The 18,705-nt window shown below is 40.2% G+C and overlaps 1 protein-coding gene across 1 annotated transcript; it reads left to right on the plus strand.

Moving 5' to 3' along the window:
* The first annotated feature begins 3,991 nt into the window (after positions 1-3,991).
* On the plus strand, positions 3,992-9,772 carry LOC145392165 (uncharacterized). Its single transcript, XM_080266615.1, has 7 exons — positions 3,992-4,248; positions 6,045-6,153; positions 7,064-7,335; positions 7,646-8,033; positions 8,417-8,537; positions 8,768-8,947; positions 9,276-9,772. Exons 1-7 carry the CDS (start codon positions 3,992-3,994, stop codon positions 9,770-9,772), a joined length of 1,824 nt encoding a protein of 607 aa, XP_080122741.1.
* The last annotated feature ends 8,933 nt before the right edge of the window (positions 9,773-18,705 follow it).

Below are 18,705 nucleotides of genomic sequence, written 5' to 3' on the forward strand. Positions count from 1 at the left end.
ATAGTGAACTGAGTGATTTTTTCTGTTTGAAGTGGGGATTGAAACAGGGATGTGTTATGTCTCCATGGTTGTTCAGTCTGTATATGGATGGGGTTATAAAAGAGATACAAGGTAGAGCAGTGGATGTTGGAGCGGCCCTAGTGAGAGAGGGCAGTGTTTGGAAACTACCTGACTGTTGTTTGCAGATGATACTGTGTTGTTCAGTGAAGCCGAAGGGGAGCTGCAAGGCTTGGTGGATGAGTCTGGAAGAGTGTGTAAGGAACGGAATGAATGTAGGGAAGAGTAAAGTTATGGTCTTCGAGAGATGTGAAGTCAGTGAATGTACAGTGAGGCTGGATGAGGTGGAAATGGAAAATGTGAGTGCGTTTAAGTACTTGGGTAGTGTGATGAATAAGGATGGAAGTTTAGAGGGTGAAGTGCTTGAAAGGGTGCAACGGGGAAGAAAGGTAATTGCTGGTTCCCTGAAAGCAGTGATAAGAAACAGGGAAGTGAGCATGGAAGTGAAAAAGCTACTACATGACAGTATTGTGATACCAACTCTAACGTATGGAAGTGAAGCTTGGGCGTTGTTGGAGGGAGAGAAGTCAAGAGTGGGAGCAGTGGAAATGAGTTATTTGAAAGGAGCATGTGGAGTCACATGGAGAGACAGACTGACAAACGAGGAAGTGAAGGAGCGTTGTGGTGTGGATGTGGATGTGATAGGAAGCGTTAGGAGAAACACACTGATGTGGTTTGGACATGTGGAGAGGATGGAGAGCGAGAGACTGAAGAGGAGAGTATATGTGAGTGAGGTGGAGGGGGGGAAGAGGGAGGGGGAGGACAAGAACGAGATGGAGGGATGAAGTGGAGAGGTATATGAGAGAGGGAGGTGTGAGTTCGGAGCAGGGCAGTGAAATGGCAGGGGACAGGGCGATATGGAGGCGATTTGTTTGTGGCCACCCCTTACGGGATTAAGGTGTCTGGCAATAGATAGATAGTGATAGACAGTGAAGTGTGCATGTGCGGGCAGGGAAGTGAGTCGCCGCGCGGATCCTGACGCCGTGCTGGGAGTCACGTATTCCCACGTTTTTTTGTGTCCGGCATAGAAGGCTTCGTGGCACTTCTTTCTGAGTGGTTTATTTTACGCTTTGCACCAGGAAATGCCCTTGTATGTTATTTATGTCCTATTAATCGTGACATGCTTTTCACCACTAATATTGTACCATGACACCAGTCCTGAGTGAGACAGCCCTAGCATGCATTCAGTATTGACGGTGTGTATTGGTGCTGTAGTGGTGACATGTGATGGTCTGTAGCATGGATGAGGTCTATAGCACGATGGAGGACTGCTGGATCTCAGGATGCGGACTGTCAAAACTTTGTCGAGTAAAAAAAAAAAAAAAAGGTAACTAAACTGAGTCGTGACAAATTCCGCCGGATCTCTGGTGCACACACACACACACACACACACACACACACACACACACACACACACACACACACACACATATACAGAGAGAGAGAGAGAGAGAGAGAGGCTCATTAATTTTGTGACCTTTCTTTTTCTTGGGGTGAGTGGATGATCTTACTTGTGGGCTTGGGGGACTCCCTGACACATCTTCCTTAGAATGTTACTGTTTGCACACACACACACACACACACACACACACACACACACATGGATGGATAGACAGACAGGTAGGTAAGTGGGTAGATACACACACACACACACACACACACACACACACACACACACATAGACAGAGAGACAGGTAGGTAAGTGGATAGATTAACAGACAGCAACTGACTGATAGATCAACAGCTAGACCAATAGATAGAGATGGCTAGTGGCTGGGTAGATAGGCACTGACAGACAGACAGACAGACAGGAGGCTTGATAGACAGACGGATTGACAGACACTAAAGGCTATCCAGATTATATAGACAGATAGATAAACAGATAGCAGATAGACATAGATTTAGGGGATCTTAGGCGGGAATCGAACCTACGACTTTGCGCACAAGGGATGATCAAAGAAAATTTCCTTTAATAAGACGCCTAATCCCGGAGTTCATCCAGAGTGGCTGTGACAAAATAGATAGACAGGTAGATAGAAGATTGATTGATAGATAGACAGATAGGCCCTTATTCTTGTGGGTTAAACAGGCTCCGTAACACCTTTTCCTTGCCTGTTTATTTTTGCGTATCATCATCATCATCATCATCATCATCATCATCATCATCATCATCATTCATATCATCATTCATCATCATCATCATCATCATTCATCATCATCATCATCATCATCATCCAAATCTCCTTTCCCACCTAAGGATGAGGTGATGTGGTCTGAGAGTAAGGAAAAAAAATGACAGGAAGAGAAACTAAAATCAAATTAAATAGGCCACACTTTCATTTACCATTTATTCCCTCGGAATCCTGAGAGAGAGAGAGAGAGAGAGAGAGAGAGAGAGAGAGAGAGAGAGAGAGAGAGAGAGGAGGTACAAAATAAGCAGCCAAAGAAGAAATAAATCGCTTGTTTCTATCACCATATACTTATCCCCACTCCCTCTCACCACTTCAAGCCCCCCTCCTACATGCACTCCTCGTCGTAATTCTTCCTCCTCATTGTCGGTCTTCCTCTCCTTCCATCTACTTCGCTTCTTCCATTCTCTTTGTTATCTTTCCGTGTCATTTTCGGTCTTCCTCTCTTCATTCGCTCATCAATCTCTCTTCTATCAACTCCTTTTCGTATTTTTTTAGCCTTTCTCAATCTTTCTCTCTTTATTCTCCTATCAAATAAAATTCTATCTACTATTCGCTTACCTTTCTGTCTCTTTCTCGGTCTTCCGCTCCTCCGTCTTCTCTTTGCTTCCATCCATCTATTTTTTAATTATCTTCCGGTTTCTTTTTGTCTTCCTTTTTTTCCCTCGATTATCACAACCACCACTACCACAAAAACTAGGCTACAACCACAAGTACAATCATTACAACTACCACAACTACCAACATTCTCTCTCTGCTAATCTCTGCTTGTCTGTCTCGTCCTAGATAGGTTTAATTAGAGAGAGAGAGAGAGAGAGAGAGAGAGAGAGAGAGAGAGAGAGAGAGAGAGGAAAGATAGCAGATAGGAGAGGAAAGGAAAGAGGAGAGAGGGCGAGGGAAGCGGGATGGCATGGTCATTGATTAGGATTATAGGAGGGAGGGGAAGGGGAGGGGGAGGAAGGGGAGGGGAGGGAGAATGAGATGGGGGAGGGAGAAAAAAGATAATAAAGATGGAAGGACGGAGAAAGGTAGGAATTATGAGAAAGAATGGAGGAAGGAGATTGGGAGGGGGAGGAAAAGTGTGTTATCGGTGCTGGTGGAAGGGAGGGGTGGGGGGAGGAGGAGAATGGGGAAAGTGGAGGAAAGAAAGAGCTCTAGGAAGGAGGAGGGGGTCTTGGAGGAGGAAAGGTAGGAATGATGATGAGGGAAGGAGGCTGAAGTGGAGGGGGGAAGGGAACGGGGATGTGGGAAGGGGGGGGAAATGGGAGAGAGGGAGGGGGGAGGAAGGGAAGATTCATTAGCAACGGAGTAGGCATAATGATCTCATTTCATCGTTATTTCTCGCTTATCTTTCTCCCCCTACCCTATTCCCCACCCTTATATTGCAGATCAGGAAAAATAACATGTGTGGAAGAAATAAAACCCGCCGGGGGATCTGTAATTAACGCAATTTTCTAATAAAACTTCGGGATACGTGAGAGTTCAGTAGGAGACGCGTTGGTACCTGTTCGTATGTTTGCATTGGCAGTGGCTGCAACTTCAATAATTCCTATGTACAATTAATCTCAAACTAGGATAGTATTTTATTATTATAGCGTTTGAGGTGTTATCAATGTGGATGGTATTAGATAATTGAATAGTCAGAGTTATTAGTAGGATGGGAGGGAAAATTTTAAGCCACACTGCGATCGGCACAATGGCGCAGCTTAACTCACATCTCAGGTCCTCGATGTGCTCCTGACAACATGCAGCAAAACAATTTAGCTGTTTTCTCGCCCCTACACGCGGGGCGGAGTTTTATCTGCTACAGGGACGTAAACAAGGCCATTGAGAAGCATCGGGAGATCTATGGACTGCGGTTAGTGCTGAAGAAGGCGGTGAAATTGGAAAACTACTGCCTGACCGTGGACCAGATGCGAGACCTCAATTTCCGTTTGAAGTATGGCCAATTGGATTATCAGTGTTCCGTGGACAATGGGAGGCCAGGCAGACCAGGCAACGAGTAAGTAGCGTAGCAGGAGCACTATGAAGATAGTGTGGGAGGTATGGAGGGTTAATTATGGCTGTAATTGGGGAAAAAATAGGCCCTCTCGGAAACCCTTTGTTTTCGGGCATTTCCAAGGGTTTTCGTGACCTTGAAATTTTAGACTAATGGACCTTTTCTAACCTTTGCTTCACCCATTGTCCATTTTTCCAGGTCCCAGTACAGCATAGTTTGGCCCTAGAAGTTGTAAAATTAATCAAGAAAGGCTAAATTAATGAGAGAAGTTGAGGGAGGGAGAGAGAGAGAGAGGAGCCCCACCCTCCATCTTGGGTGGAGGGTGAGTGGGAGGGGAGGTGTGCGGATTGGATTAACATTTTCCTGTACCGGTAATCATGTATTTCCCAGATGTCGTAGTTTGTTCAGAATTATTATTTAGTGAGCTTTGACTAGCTTGAAGGCTTAATGGTTCACTAATGCCCACTATAATGATTTTCAGGTACAGTACCAGGTATTATGTAATGCTGTGGCCTGTGTACTCTACTGTATTTCATTACGTGTTTAAATTAATTGGCTAAAGTGTCTTTATTAATGTCTTTCTTCCTCAGGAATATTTTTTTGTCCGTCATGTGTAATTCTGTTAGAAATTGGAATAAAATTATTAAGAGAATTGGAATTGTTCTCCTGAACTGTAACTAAATGGTGGCAGTAATAATGAAATTTTTGAAGAATAATGTGTAGTATTTCAGTGTTGATCTCGTTTTTTTTTTTTTTTTTTTTTTTTCTGTGAAAGAAATTTTGGCAGTTTTTCAGATTAGTGCTGTCATTTGTAACCTCAGTCTGTGTATATTTTGTATCTTTTTAAATTCATTTGCCATTAATTTTTTACCCATTATTTTCATATATTCCAGTGACTAACAGTTTCTAGAGAGTCTAACTTTTTCCTGCATTCCTGTACTATATACAGTATATACTGTACATTGCCTACCACACGTCCGCCCATCTTTGTACTCACTTACAGTATATACCGGTACTTTTCACCACCTTGTTTAGTTCCATTTTCTTTATGACCACATCATCCAGTCATACTCTTTACCCTCAGTCAAGACTTCCCAACCCTGTACTTTTCACTAATCTCTGTGTTCCCTATTCTTTCCACAGAAGTTCCTTAAGAGTTCCATTGTGCCCATCTTACTCTAAAATTTTCAAACCTATGCCTGACCATTGTCTCATTCTAATGTTTATATGAACTCTGGTAAATTGTCATGCACTCTTGTGGTCTCCCCATTCTACTGTACTTGTTTTGTATCGAGGCTTTCATAGCACTGGTCCCTCTCAGTGGCAGAGTGATGGCTAACTTCTAGCTATTATACCTCAAACAGGGCAAAGCAGGACTGACCTTTTTTTATTACGGTATTTCTTCAGCTTTGTACAGTGTATCTAAATGGTTGTTTACTGTAATCCTTATTTTAAACCATTGAGATAAAGCATGCAGCCTATGATCTCAATCTTTCAAACGCAGTGTGTCCAGGCATCTCAAAATGAACGGATCTTGAATTTGGCTCTCTTTTGTATTGTTTTTGTTTTTTCTTGGAAGGAATAGTTTGTGGGCTCCGGCCTTTGGTTCCTTCTTTTTTGCATTAAAAAAAAAAAAAAAAAAAAAAAAAAAAAAAAAAGCCTACTTCTTGAGTGGCTGTGAATGGTGGCCACAGTTGGTGCAGTTGCAGTTAAGTACAGGTGTCGATTTACTTATTTATTGATGGATTTATTTACTTTTCTGTGTATCTTAGTTATGTATTTTTTTTTTACCTTGTCAGTGAGCGGTGTCCGAGGCTGGTGCGGCTGCGTCTGAGTCCTGATGCCCGCACGCTGGTGGTTTATGACACACACGTCCATGAGCCGGCGCCACGCATGAACACTGACAAGGTTAGACATAATGCCCTCTTGTTTACCGTTCACCACACACACTGCAGTCATATTTTTGGCATGTCTCATTTGAACATGAACCCAGTGGACTGCAGGCTGGTTTCCCTCCTGCAGCCCACAATCCTCCTTTAGAGAGATGGGAAGGAAATTGTTGGATGTTTGTGTAACCAGGTAGCCGAGCCCTCCGGTTATATCAGTGCCACCACATGAAGGTGTCCCTCTCCAGTATCATGCATCTCGCAGTAGCTACAATAAACAATACTGTATACAGGAAACCCTTTATAAGTTGAACTATATGGGGCTCTAGGGTAGTTGGACTAACTGAATTTTCTGACATACAAAAATAATTAAAAAAAAAAAAAATGTTACCGGTACCCCTGTTTAATAATAGCAAATTATGTGATTACTTGTTTATTAACACTAAACTAAAGAACCATTCATAAAGCAATAAAAATAAACAATAAGAACAATTCAGTGCATGTCATGGGCTAGGATAGGAGGTTGCATAGGTGGAGGGGTAGGTGAAAGGGTGCAACAGTCACTTAATTATGTAAAGTTCTGCAATTATTTACTTTATTTTACAATCTGTTAAATAAAAATGTTACTTTTGGAATATGATAAACTAAAATGTAACACTTGGAATATAATAAACCAAAACGTAGCACTTGGAATATAAGAAACCAAAATGTAACCCTTTGAAAAAACACTCACATCTCGGTCAGAATTTGACCTACTGTAAATCATGCCTTCTGCAGGGTTGACTTATTTAGGTTCTACTGTATGTGGCGGGATGATGATGATTATGATGACAATGATGACTTACCACTTGGATATATTATCTTTCTCCCAGGGTCAGTCACCTCCAGGTCTGTCCAGCAAGGGATTATCTCCTCAGAGGTTGTCACCACAGAGCCTGTCCCCCCAGGCCCTGGCTGCGCACAGCCTGGCATCATGTCCAGTGCCCCTGGCAGTCCTGCCGCCACCTGCCCTGGTGCCTTTGTCTCAGTTCCGCCAGACGTCCCCGACCCTTGCCCTGCCTGCCAGCTCGTCCCCCTTGTCCACCCCCTCACCCCTGCAGAGCCACGAGAAGATAACAGTCAAATTAAAAAAGTCACAGTTCTCGCCCAATGAAATGGTGGTGGTTGGCAGCGCTAGGGATGCACAAGAGCAGCTGGAACTCAGGTGAGGCACAGAGCAGATGTCACAGGAGTATAAGTTGGTGGAGAAGTGCACAGAGGAGAGCTGGGCTGGCCAGAGAAAAAATTTATTTTATGGCAAGTGATAGCCTTGTGACAGAAATTTTCTGTTTTGTTACTCATGTAATTTGAATGTACTGCATATTGAATGTTAAAAAAAAAAAAAAAATCTCATCTTGTTTTTCTTTCTTTGCTTTCTGGGTCCTACTTCAGCCCATCCATAGGTGGGCAAGAGGGGCTGGGATGATGATGATGATGATGATGGTAATGATGACTACAATGTTTTTTTCTCCCAGGAACTCCCCCGAGAAACCCCTCACCCCATCCTACATTAGCCCTGTCACGATTGAGAAGATCACCAAGCCGCTGCCACCAAAGTTCTCCGAGAATTTAGCCACCCCAAAGGCTCGTAAACCAACAGTCAAATCCACGGAGAAGGTCACCATCACCCCGGTCAAGGCATCCAGCAAACCCATGACCGAGAAAGTGGTGGCACGACCCCCAGACAAGGTTACCATTAAGCCCATTGAGAAGGCCATAACCAAACCTTTGGAGCGACCAGCGGCTAAAGGGGAGAAGAATTTGGCGAGGCAGTCTAAAGTCCCAACTCGGCCTCCTCCTCGAAGCAATGAGAGGGCGGCAGGAAAGAACGGCACAGCTGTCAGCACGGCATACACTAATGGGGTGAGTGGCAGGGCTTGGTTTTGTATGCTGGATTTTAAGTGTTATATATGGAAATTCTTTTGTGCAGGTAATTTTTGTGGCAGGTGATGATTGATACTGATAATTGTTTGAATTAACTACCTGTAATCCTGGAAATGCCAAACATGGGAACTCCAATGGTCAGTTTGATAGAGCATGTGCCCAGCAATCCTTCGGACGTGGGTTCATTCAAATTCAGGGACAGGTATTTAAAGGTTGTGTAATTTTTGTTGCTGTAAAAGCTAAACATGTGACAACAGCATTAACAATGATGTGCTTATTACAACATTTCAGCTTTATCATCTGTTTTGTTTGATGTACCATGTATCTTTGGAAATTAATTCTTCTTGACTGTATTGGTCCAGAATTCATTGCAGAGCAACGGACTGCGGACAGTGAATGGGAACAAGAAGCTGGCCAAGAAGAAGAAGGCTAAGCAGTCAGAACAGTCCTTTGACCTTACCTCACTGGCTCCTCTTGACACAGGTAGGGTTGGTAGGGAGTGAAACTGATGGTGCTTTGTAATGCTGTTGGATCAGTTTAAGATATATTGTAACTTCTTGAATATAATCCCTCTAGGTTATTGGATTTTTTTTTTTTTTTTTTTTTTTTTTTTCCCTTGTGTCTGCATCTTACTCATTCCATCTTCTGGTTGGAAAAAGAGGATGATGATTTCAGTTTTATTTTATTTTATTTATTACCCTTTTTGTCTTCAGAGCTTGGGGTAACAGAGAAGCAGCAGCTAGCTCATGGCGTGCTGCTGCGGCTGCTCCGTGTCACCAGCCAGCTGCCGATGATTGAGTTCTCCCATGCCCTGGACACCCTTGAGACCCTCACCGATGCATACAAGCTGGAGCAGCGGGTCAACCTCACCATTCTGCATGACCAGGAGGAAAGTGAGTGCCCCCTTTGTTCTTGTTGCTGCCATGAGGGAAGAGGACAGGGTGGCAGATGTGATTTATTTGTGGCCACCCATTTTGGAATTAAAGTGTCTGACTATAGATAGATGGACAGATAGTCTTAATTAGCTAAGGAAAATCATAGCAGTTTGTTGGTAAAAAACTGTCTCAGTTTACCTTTTACTGTTGCAGGTAACTCTAAATTCTATACAGTATTTATTCCAACACCAGACAGTTTGGTTGAGGGCATATAAAAATGAGCAGTCAAAGGATTAAATAGTTTTCCTGTTTTATGTGGTGACTGACAACCCTGTATGTCTTACAGAGTGTGACAACCTGTATGGTGGGGAATCCTATGAACTGATTGACCTGGAGGCGGAGGAATATTATGACGATTATGACCCGACCCCCGACCACCGACTGGCCATAACACAGGTGGATGGTCCAGCGGATGATGCCATGGACACGCACTCCTGGTCAGAGGATGGTGCTCATTTACAGGCAGGGGATAGTGAGGATAGTGTGTGCATATCAGACTACACAGACACACTCCCTTATGAAAACAGTCACTTGAGTAACCACACACAAGTGGGGGATAGCATGTCCATATCAGATGAAACACATGCACTGCCACTTGAACACAGTCACACAGGGACACAGGAGCACAGTCTATCACACACACCAAAGAAACGCACATGTCTCCAGAAACGCACACTACCTAATGATTTGAGGGTTGGGGAAGGGGAGGGCGATGGGGATGGGTGCCATAGCCTGACCCACCATCAGTCTCGGGGCAACAAAGTGGCCAGAAGTTCATTGTAAGTTGTAAGTATCAGAGTGGATTATTTTTGTACTTTCAAACTCTGCTATGCAACTTGATTAATGGTAATTTTTTATATATATGCCAGTATATATATATGTATATAAATATGCAAGTTTGTAGGTTAGTAAGTTTGTTAAATATAGCATAATTGCCATGAAGTGTAGCTTAGCAACTATTCTAATTCATTAATATATAAAACTGAATTCTTTTTGGAATTCATGATAATTTTTCAGTGGCTTTGAAAATCCTTGTCTTTTTACTGACAAGGTGTCTTTTAATGTTTGTAATTAAAGAATTTTCCAGTTCATAACATGCTGGACAGCTGTGAAGAGACATACCTGTATATAAAGCACAGTCTTCCTTCCCTGTCCCCATCGTATACCGTAACAAGGGCTGGTGTTCACTGCCACATCTACGGCTCTGATTTATTTTTCATATCTCCTTGTAGCTCTCAGATACTTATGACTCAGCAGGATAAAATCATCCGGTGTTAGTTGGAGTAGGATACCGTACTAGAGTTGTCCTGACCATGAAGACGTTATAATCCTCATATATTTTTACTATTTGAATATTGATGGGGTTTGGTGAGTGAGTGAGTGCCTGACCTGTTTCACTGGACATATTTTTTATGGGTCTTCATTTACCATGGTTTCTCTTTCCTTGATTTCTAGACCTGACCTCGTCCCATCCTCAGCTGGGAAAAAGAGGTCTGGATGATGATGATGATGATATTAATAATGATGGTGATATAATTTACACATATGACAAACATAAGAATAGTAAAAAACAACAGGAAGAAATAGACTGCTGAGGAAGGCATGGCAGGGGTCCTTAAAGAAAAACAAAAACAAAAGGAATACAACCTTTTGGGTATCATTCAATAGCAAGGTAGCCCTGAACATTGCAAAACATTGAAATACAGTTATAGTACCAGAAATAGAATATAGAATGTCTAGCAGTGTTTAGTAATACCTTGCAGTTCGGTACTAGCCCATCTTATGGTATATTTATTAGAGTTGTAATTTTTTAGTACAATACAGTAATTTGTGTAACATGAGTATTGTGTTGTGTCTGTACATGGTAATGCTGGGAGAATGTGTCACTGAGAAGACAGTGTTTGCTCATGTGTCTGTGTGTAAGGCTGGTCCAGATGCACAGGCAAGCCTTAGAAATAAACTGGTGTCCTCTCTTTGTCTTGTTGGGGATATTGGAGTCCTTTTTTTAATCTTCATTAAATGATGATAAATTTTAAATAGCTAGATATACCATTTTCACTCTGGGCTTTCCACTTTTATAGCTCAGTTTATAACATATCTCACTTAAAGTAAATTTTCTCTACTTGAGGATGGCTGTTCTCAGACTGAATCAACATCTGTCACTGACATGGATGCAAGGTTGTTTTGAAGTAAGGTATTTTATGGCATTGATTTTTGGTACCGTACACAGTTTGTTTTATGATGAGGATACATATCTGGTGAAGACATTCTCATCATTGACATAGGCAGTTTAAGAAGAAACTACTGCACTGTTCAGGAGTTATCCTTTTTTTTTTTTTTTTTCAAGAAAAAGTTAAAATTGTTTTAGCAGTGTAAAAGTTTTTTTTTTTACTGGAAACTAGAGTGAGACTGGGAACAAGATGAAATGATAAAGTGGAAGACTGCAGGGCCATAATATTGCCTTGTTCTGCTGTTAAGTTGTGTGAGATTTACAGCAAGAAGACAAAACTTCCAAGTTACGGTGAATGAACTGTGGTAGAGATCCTTCCTAATTTAAATATAAATGGTTGGAGATAGCAAGAACATGATAGATGGTGATGGCTTATATATATGTACCCTGCACTGATACATGCTGGAGAGGGACACCTCCATGTGGTGGCACTGATATAACTGTGCAGCTCCACTGCCTGGTTATACAGATGTCCCTCACATCCCTCCCTATCCTGAAAGGATTATGGTGGAATGTAGGAGGGGGGGCAACTTTAGCCTGTAGTCCTCTGGGCTGTCATTTCAGATGAACCTGGGGCTTCAACTACAAATACTGCCACCATCACCATGTAAAGTGAAAATGGCTAATTGAAGTGAAGTTTTCTTGTGATTTTGGTGATGAAGTTTTTATCTGTATATTTGATTTGTTGCATCAGAAACTGGATTGACGAATAGACTGTGCTTAAGTAGTGTACAGATATAGGAGTAATAAGTTTTGGTGTAGAAGAAAGATGATGTATTTTATTTGAGTTTTAGTGTAGAGGGAAAGAGGTTTTGTTCAGTTTGGGTGTAGATGAAGAGAGAGAGAGAGAATAAGTTCAGTGTTGATGTCAATGGAAAGTGAGTTAAATCAGTTTTTGTGTTAAGATGTTTAGTTCAGTTTTGGTGGTCTCTTAAGGTTAGATCTAGAACTTGAGTCACAGCTTTCATTATGGTGTGAGTTGTAGAGTCTGTTTTCATCTGATGAAACTGTGCCACTCTTGAATACCAAGTTGTGATAGTATGAAATTCAGTGAACTTCGTGAATTATGAATGAGTCTCCTTGGTTACTAGTCAGATCCACCTCCAATCTGATTTCATTTGGCCATCAACTGAGTAGAAAGGTGTTGGGGATCTTTATCAAGTGAAAAACAAATTCTTTTATCTTGTACTACCACGGATTGTACCAAGCGTAACTGACTGATAGATTTATGTAGCTGAGTCAGTTCTGATGTGATTGGCAGCTGCAGGCCACATCCTGCTTTGCTTTCCTGGATTTTGATGCTTGTTAGTTTTCATACTGTTTGCTATATTGTTTTTACTCTACCTTGGCCTGAAATTGCCATCTCTTCATCTTGAATGCAGAGTTGTAATGAGATCAATGCGAGAATATGGTGCTAGTCATGAAGCATTGCTCTTTAATGGATTTAAAGCCGTAGTATTGTCTTTTTCAACCACTGAGCTATGGGAAATTAGTGCAGAGGATGAGAATTTGGGCCAGGTTAGAGTAAAAGGAATATAGATGCAGCAACTTCAAAGGGTAGTGTAGGATTGGCTCTTACAGTTTTTGGTGACTTAAAGATTACTGGATATGTCCTTAAATGTAACTTTAACATGTTGTGTGTAGATAAGATTAAAGCACTTTCTGTTTTGCTGTAATTTTTTTTGTACTTGGTTGTGTGTGTTAATCTTACTTTACAGAGGAAGATTGTTTTTGTGTTTGTTCAGTGCAGCAACCCAGACAGGAGTGCAGATTTGTTTAATTTAGTCCATTTTCATGTGTGTGTTGCTGTACTTTAAGAATGAGAGAGAAATTTGCATACTTAATAACTGTTTTTGACTTGTACTTTGCTTTAGAGCCGTATAAATATGAAGCAGGTTGTGTTTATACATACTTCGTGGTGTTACAGTTTTTTGTTTTCCATTCACAGGCCAAATTGATTATCCTTCTGGAATTACATTTTTAATTTGCAACTCAAACTGATGCCTTCTTTAGTTTCTGATGTATTGTCCATTTGCAGTTATTTTTTAGTTTGTCAAGTTGCTGATGTGGTGTTAACTTGCAGTACTATAAGTGTTAGTGTTAGATTTTTTATTTTTAAACTTGGGGTACAGTTAACACCCTTAGTAGTATTGCTATTATGTATTTATCATTTACAGCACTTCAATTTTGTGGCCCTGCTAACATTGCTGTGGAATTTGTCTAGTGATATTGATGGAAAAGTGCCTGAATACAGTGATGTCAGAGATTGGTGGAAGCAGTCTCTGTAGATGTTAGGTTGTGTGTAGGTGGTGTGGGTGAAGACGGAGGGCGGTATTCTCATGTGGTCAGGGAGTGTAGTAATACCTCATCCTTATTGGTTTATTTGTTATTCTGCTTCTCTACTATATTCTTGTATGTTATTAATGCATTCTATGTCAATGTTAAAAAGATATGAGGAGCAAAAATGAGAATATTAGTAGGTAGTTTGGAAATAAATCACTAAGGAAGAGGTGCTAGTGTGCATCCTTGCCTGACAAGAATACATTCTTGAGTGCATTAGTGTGTACATATCCACTTAAATCTTACAGTGTTGGCAAAGCTGACAATTTTAGGGATATAGAGCAGTTTGTCTCTGCTGTGTATGTTCAAAAGATTCAGAATGATATGAATTTTAATGAAGAAGGGAATGTACAAAAAAAAAATCTACCATCATGATTAAAAGATTGCCGACTCTTCCCTGCTGGCCCTGGAAGTGAAAGGAGCTATGTGAAATATTTTTGTGGCAGCTGTTTGAAGCACTGGACATTATAATATGAGAAGGAAGGACACTCTCTGATGTTAGGGAGGACTAAGTAGGAAGGACGCTCTCTGATGTTGGGGAGGAACAAGTAAGAAGGACACTCTGCTGTCAGTGAGGAAGGAGAAAAGTAGAAGTTAGAATATAGTGCTGGTGGGGAACTGTTGCCAATCTTTTGCTTGTGATATGACCTTGAGAAATAAGCTACATATATCATTTCTGTAGTCTTGTCTAGTGCATGAATAAGAGTCGCATTAGGATTGGCCAGGTGCTTTAGTCTAGAAACAAAATGACCAGTATGTAAAGATAATGTGTTACAGAGGCTGGATTGCTTCCTTCATGTAAAACAGCCTCTCTGAGACACAGATTGGTCCCTCTATTGAAGCCTTTGAGACCAAGGATGTCTTTTTTTCTTTTTCTTTCTCCTTTTTCCCTCTCTTTTTCTCTCTCTCATCTTTTTCTCTCTCTTCTTTTTTTCACCCTCCTCCTCCTCTTCATTTTCATCATCTTTTTCAACTTTTTAATTTTGCCATTTCTTCCCAGTTTTATTGGGCTTGGGTAGACTCTGTAATCTGGAGGGTTTATATATAACTTTGGTAAACTCCTCTAGTACAAGAGGCCTTTCTCAAGTTTAACAAAATTGTGATAGTGGCAAGACTAACCCCCAAAAGGACATCACCTGGTTTCAAGGGGTTCAGACAGCCTTATTATGGACACAGGTTGGTACTGTCTCACTCCCCTGTCATCATATCAACCCTCACTGCCATTGCTAGTATACTTAACCACTATGAATAAGGAAAGTTGCTGCCACCCAGTAGTGTTTCAGTCTGGGGGGACACTGTTCTTAGGCCTGTCTTGTGAGTGGATCTGGAGGTTTGGTAGTACATCTTTCTCAGTGTTTTTTATAGTATACATATGAGTAATATTGTCAGTTGTGATATTGATGCCAGCTGCATTCTGGACCATATTGCATCCCATCATCCGGTGGGAAGAAAAGTGTGGATGATGATGATGATGATGATGGTGACGACCTTAGTGATATTAAAATAATTATAGTAGTATCAAAACAGTATGAATACCCTACAGGAAAATGTAAGGTATAATAGTCGAAATAAGTCACTGAGGAAGACATGCTACAAAGCCTCCTGTACCACCGAGAATAAAGCCATTAAACTCGTAATTTTGTGAAGCGTTGGAGAGCCGGATTGTGATGCTTGAAACTATTTTTGGAGAATTAGGTGTTAGATCAGGGACTTGTAGGTTTATATATTATTAACTCCTTGATTTAATATGCATAAGCTTTTCATTGATCTGATTGCTGGTCATCAAAATAACCCCACTCAGTTTTTTTTTTTTTTTTTTATCATATTTTTGCCTTCTCCAGACGATTTTATTCATGTCAGGAAAAATCTCTGTTAGTGAAGGGGTAAATGAAGGCAATATCTAACCCTTTCAGTTTGAAAATTCAGTCCTACTGGTGAAGAAAATCATCTGGAGATAGCAAGAATAAAAATATAAATAGAGTATATCATTGGATTGAAAGGGTTAATGCCTTGTACAGTGTGTAATTTTTGTAACATACCAAATATATATATATGACCCTTAAGTTAATACCAGTAATATTACAGAGTGTGCTATTTAATTTTAGTCTAGCTTATACTGTATCATTAGACCTAGCCTGCATGTTGGGTTAGAAGGCAGGATTATGCCAGGTTAAGGAGAGAAGCATGAATGATTTATTTTTGTGATGGATGTTCGTAGTGGTAGAGTGCATCGTAAATGTGTGACTGGATTGAGGTGTTGTCTGCTGGTTTGGGGTCAGATTCACAGTTTACAGTATGCATGTTGGGTTAGAAGGCAGGATTATGCCAGGATTAGGGGAGAAGTGTGAATGGTTTATTATTGTCATGGGTGTTCGTAGCGATAGTGTGGATTGTAAATGAGTGACTGAGTTAAGGCGGTGTCTGTTGGTCTAGGGTCGGATTCACAAATTTATGATCAGAGTAAGGAAAGGAGAGCGATTGAGTTTAGGTGATGTCTGCTAGAAGCCAAAGGGAAGTAAGATGGAGCAACCTGAGACTCGAACAAAGGTGGTGTATGTTGATCTGGGGTTGGATTCATGAACGTATGATCAGTTGCTTGCCCTTGACTCATATTTTTTGTTGTTACAGTAAGGATAGGGAAAGAAAAGCACATAATCTCCCTTGTCTCGTGTTCTACCTGCAAAAGCAAATCTCAGTTTGGGCAGGGAGTTATATTTGTTTGTAAATCCTACCACTTCTAAGATGAGGATGTGAACAGTTGGTGCTCGTTTAGTCTTGAATATGTGTAGGCAAAATGCATATAAGTGAAACAACTTTGAGACATGTTTTTGGTTTATGCTTGAGGGGTTAATAGCACAAAAAACACTAGTTTCTGCCATCAGGCAGTTTTCCTTTCATCTCATTTCATCTAATATGAAGCAAGACGAAGCTAACTTTGGTGAAGTAAGGTGTTAATTCATCGGTGACTTACTAGTAAAAAAATTAAAGTGAATGTTAGGAGTGACTGTAGGTGATGCCTCAGTTTATGAACATGGACATCATATTAGAATTCCCAGAAAGCAGATGAATCCAGTAAATGTGTTTGTGTGTGTGTGTACTGTAAACTGATTTCGTTTATGCAACATTTCACTGTGTTGCTACTTTACTGCCTACCAGAAAGGTCACTGAACTGCCAAATGTGTGATCTGGATGTGAGAGATGTGTAGAAGCACCATTATAAGCAACGGGGTGGTTAGGTCAGCTGAGTGCACGAGTTTTTGTAGGAATTTAGCACTAATACACTGCTCAGGGCACAGCTGCTTCAAGTATTAGCAATTTCAATGATGATTCTAAAATTGTCAGTGATTTTTCCTGCTTTAGGAACAGAAACAGAATATTTTATTGGTTATTTTGTACAAGAAGAACCATACAGAATTAGAGTACAGTATATGGAAATAGTACTTGACTTTATCTGGTACAATACTTATGAATTACACTTCAGTTTGAGGATGTTCAGTACAGTGGTATATCTCAGTACAATGATATATCAAGTTAAGGCTTTAGTTTGGTGAGAAGTGCATTGCTATGATTGCAGTTCTTGGCCATAATCTATTTGTCGTTTTAATCCGTTTGTCATTATCCAAGCTATGTATGTTTCCCAGCTCTGTATGACTGTTACTGTTAGCATTGTGGGTGTCATTACTCGGACTCCCCAAAAGCCAGCTTTATAATAATGCTATACACAAGTTACAAATGATTTCTTACTCTATTACTTAGGGACAAAAAAAAAAAAGGAACTTATTTGGATATTGCCAGAGGGCCATTGAAATCCCATATAATTCTGCAAACATGCACCAGAGTACTGTATTTCATGTCCAGTTTTGTGCTGCCCATCTTCTGTTCTGGAAGATTGCTTTGTAGTATATTTGAGTCCTCACAGATGTGGTGCTGCATTTAATGGTTATGTTGGATATATCAGAGGCACATGTTCAATGATGATGTCTATTTTTTCAGTAATACAGTAATCATAATGCACTTGTAAGGTAGTGTGATAGTTATTCATACACATATAACTTTTTTTTTTTTTTTTTTTTTTTTTTTTTTTTTAAATACATAAGTACCAGGTATTTGTTTGTGTAGAGTACTGTAAAGGAAATATAATGCTGGATTGTAAGTGAAATTTATACATATGTGAGGCAACTTTTACAATTTAGTGATCTGTGCAGCAGTATAGTCATCTGTGAAGACTGATTTAACAATATTTAGGAAGGACATAGCACACCCTTACTATCACTGTCATAAGTGTTGCAGGCTGTGGTATGTGAGGCAGCAGAAAGATGGGATGAAATACAGTACAGATGGTTAACCCGCCGACTGATGATGTACAATAATCTTTTTAATGTCTGTACTAATGAAGCCAAGGCCTATAAAAATTAGTGGAATTTATAAATAATGCAGTTCTAACCCCCCTGTAAATACCACAGTAACCCTCAAAATTATCCTAGCCTACAAAAGTAATAAATGACCCAAAACATATATATAAAATGTGAATAAACATAAATTCCTGTACGGTAGTTGGACACACCCGTGCTGGTCAGGCTTGTTTATTTTTCTGGTGTGGTAGTGATGAAGAGAAAATAATGACACATCCTTCCTGATGTGGATAATTATGTGATGTGGATATTATAAATATGAATATTAGGAAGTTTGCAAGGGGTTTATTAATAGTATATCAAGTTCCTCCATCTCTAAAGTTTTCCCATTAGCTTAAAAAAGGAAGAAAGAGAATGAGTACCAAAAATGTAACAAAACACTGTATGTCACCAGATTGAAAGGGGTAAAATAATTGAATTAAAGAAGTTCAGCAGGCATAAACCAAAGCTTAATTGTGAAAACATGACAGGTGAAGAGTCATGCTGTTTTGCACATGTCCTGACACCAAATTTTTTTTTTTTTTTTTTTTTTTTTTTTTTTTTTTTTTTTAAATACAAAAACTGTCATTACTTGTACAGTCATTGCTTTTTACCATGACAGATGCATAAGACTTTTAGCTTGAGATCTTTACCACAATACAGTCCAACATTTTTATTAGGAGGAACATGAAATGATTTGTTCATGGCCACCCCTTATGGGATTAAGGCATCTGGCAATAGATAAATATAGATTG

This window comes from Coenobita brevimanus, chromosome 21, assembly GCF_032717465.1.
Source record: "Coenobita brevimanus isolate Jiangsu-jjx chromosome 21, ASM3271746v2, whole genome shotgun sequence".
In the NCBI taxonomy this organism is placed as follows: Eukaryota; Metazoa; Arthropoda; class Malacostraca; order Decapoda; family Coenobitidae; genus Coenobita; species Coenobita brevimanus.

What these genes read in the sequence shown, in the direction of transcription:
- LOC145392165 (XM_080266615.1), top strand. Translation starts at nt 3,992, where the DNA reads ATGCAGCAAAACAATTTAGCTGTTTTCTCGCCCCTACACGCGGGGCGG. An exon ending in CCAGGCAGACCAGGCAACGA is followed by an intron (nt 4,249 to 6,044) that starts GTAAGTAGCGTA and finishes TTACCTTGTCAG; the next exon opens with TGAGCGGTGTCCGAGGCTGG. An exon ending in ACTGGCTCCTCTTGACACAG is followed by an intron (nt 8,538 to 8,767) that starts GTAGGGTTGGTA and finishes TTTTGTCTTCAG; the next exon opens with AGCTTGGGGTAACAGAGAAG.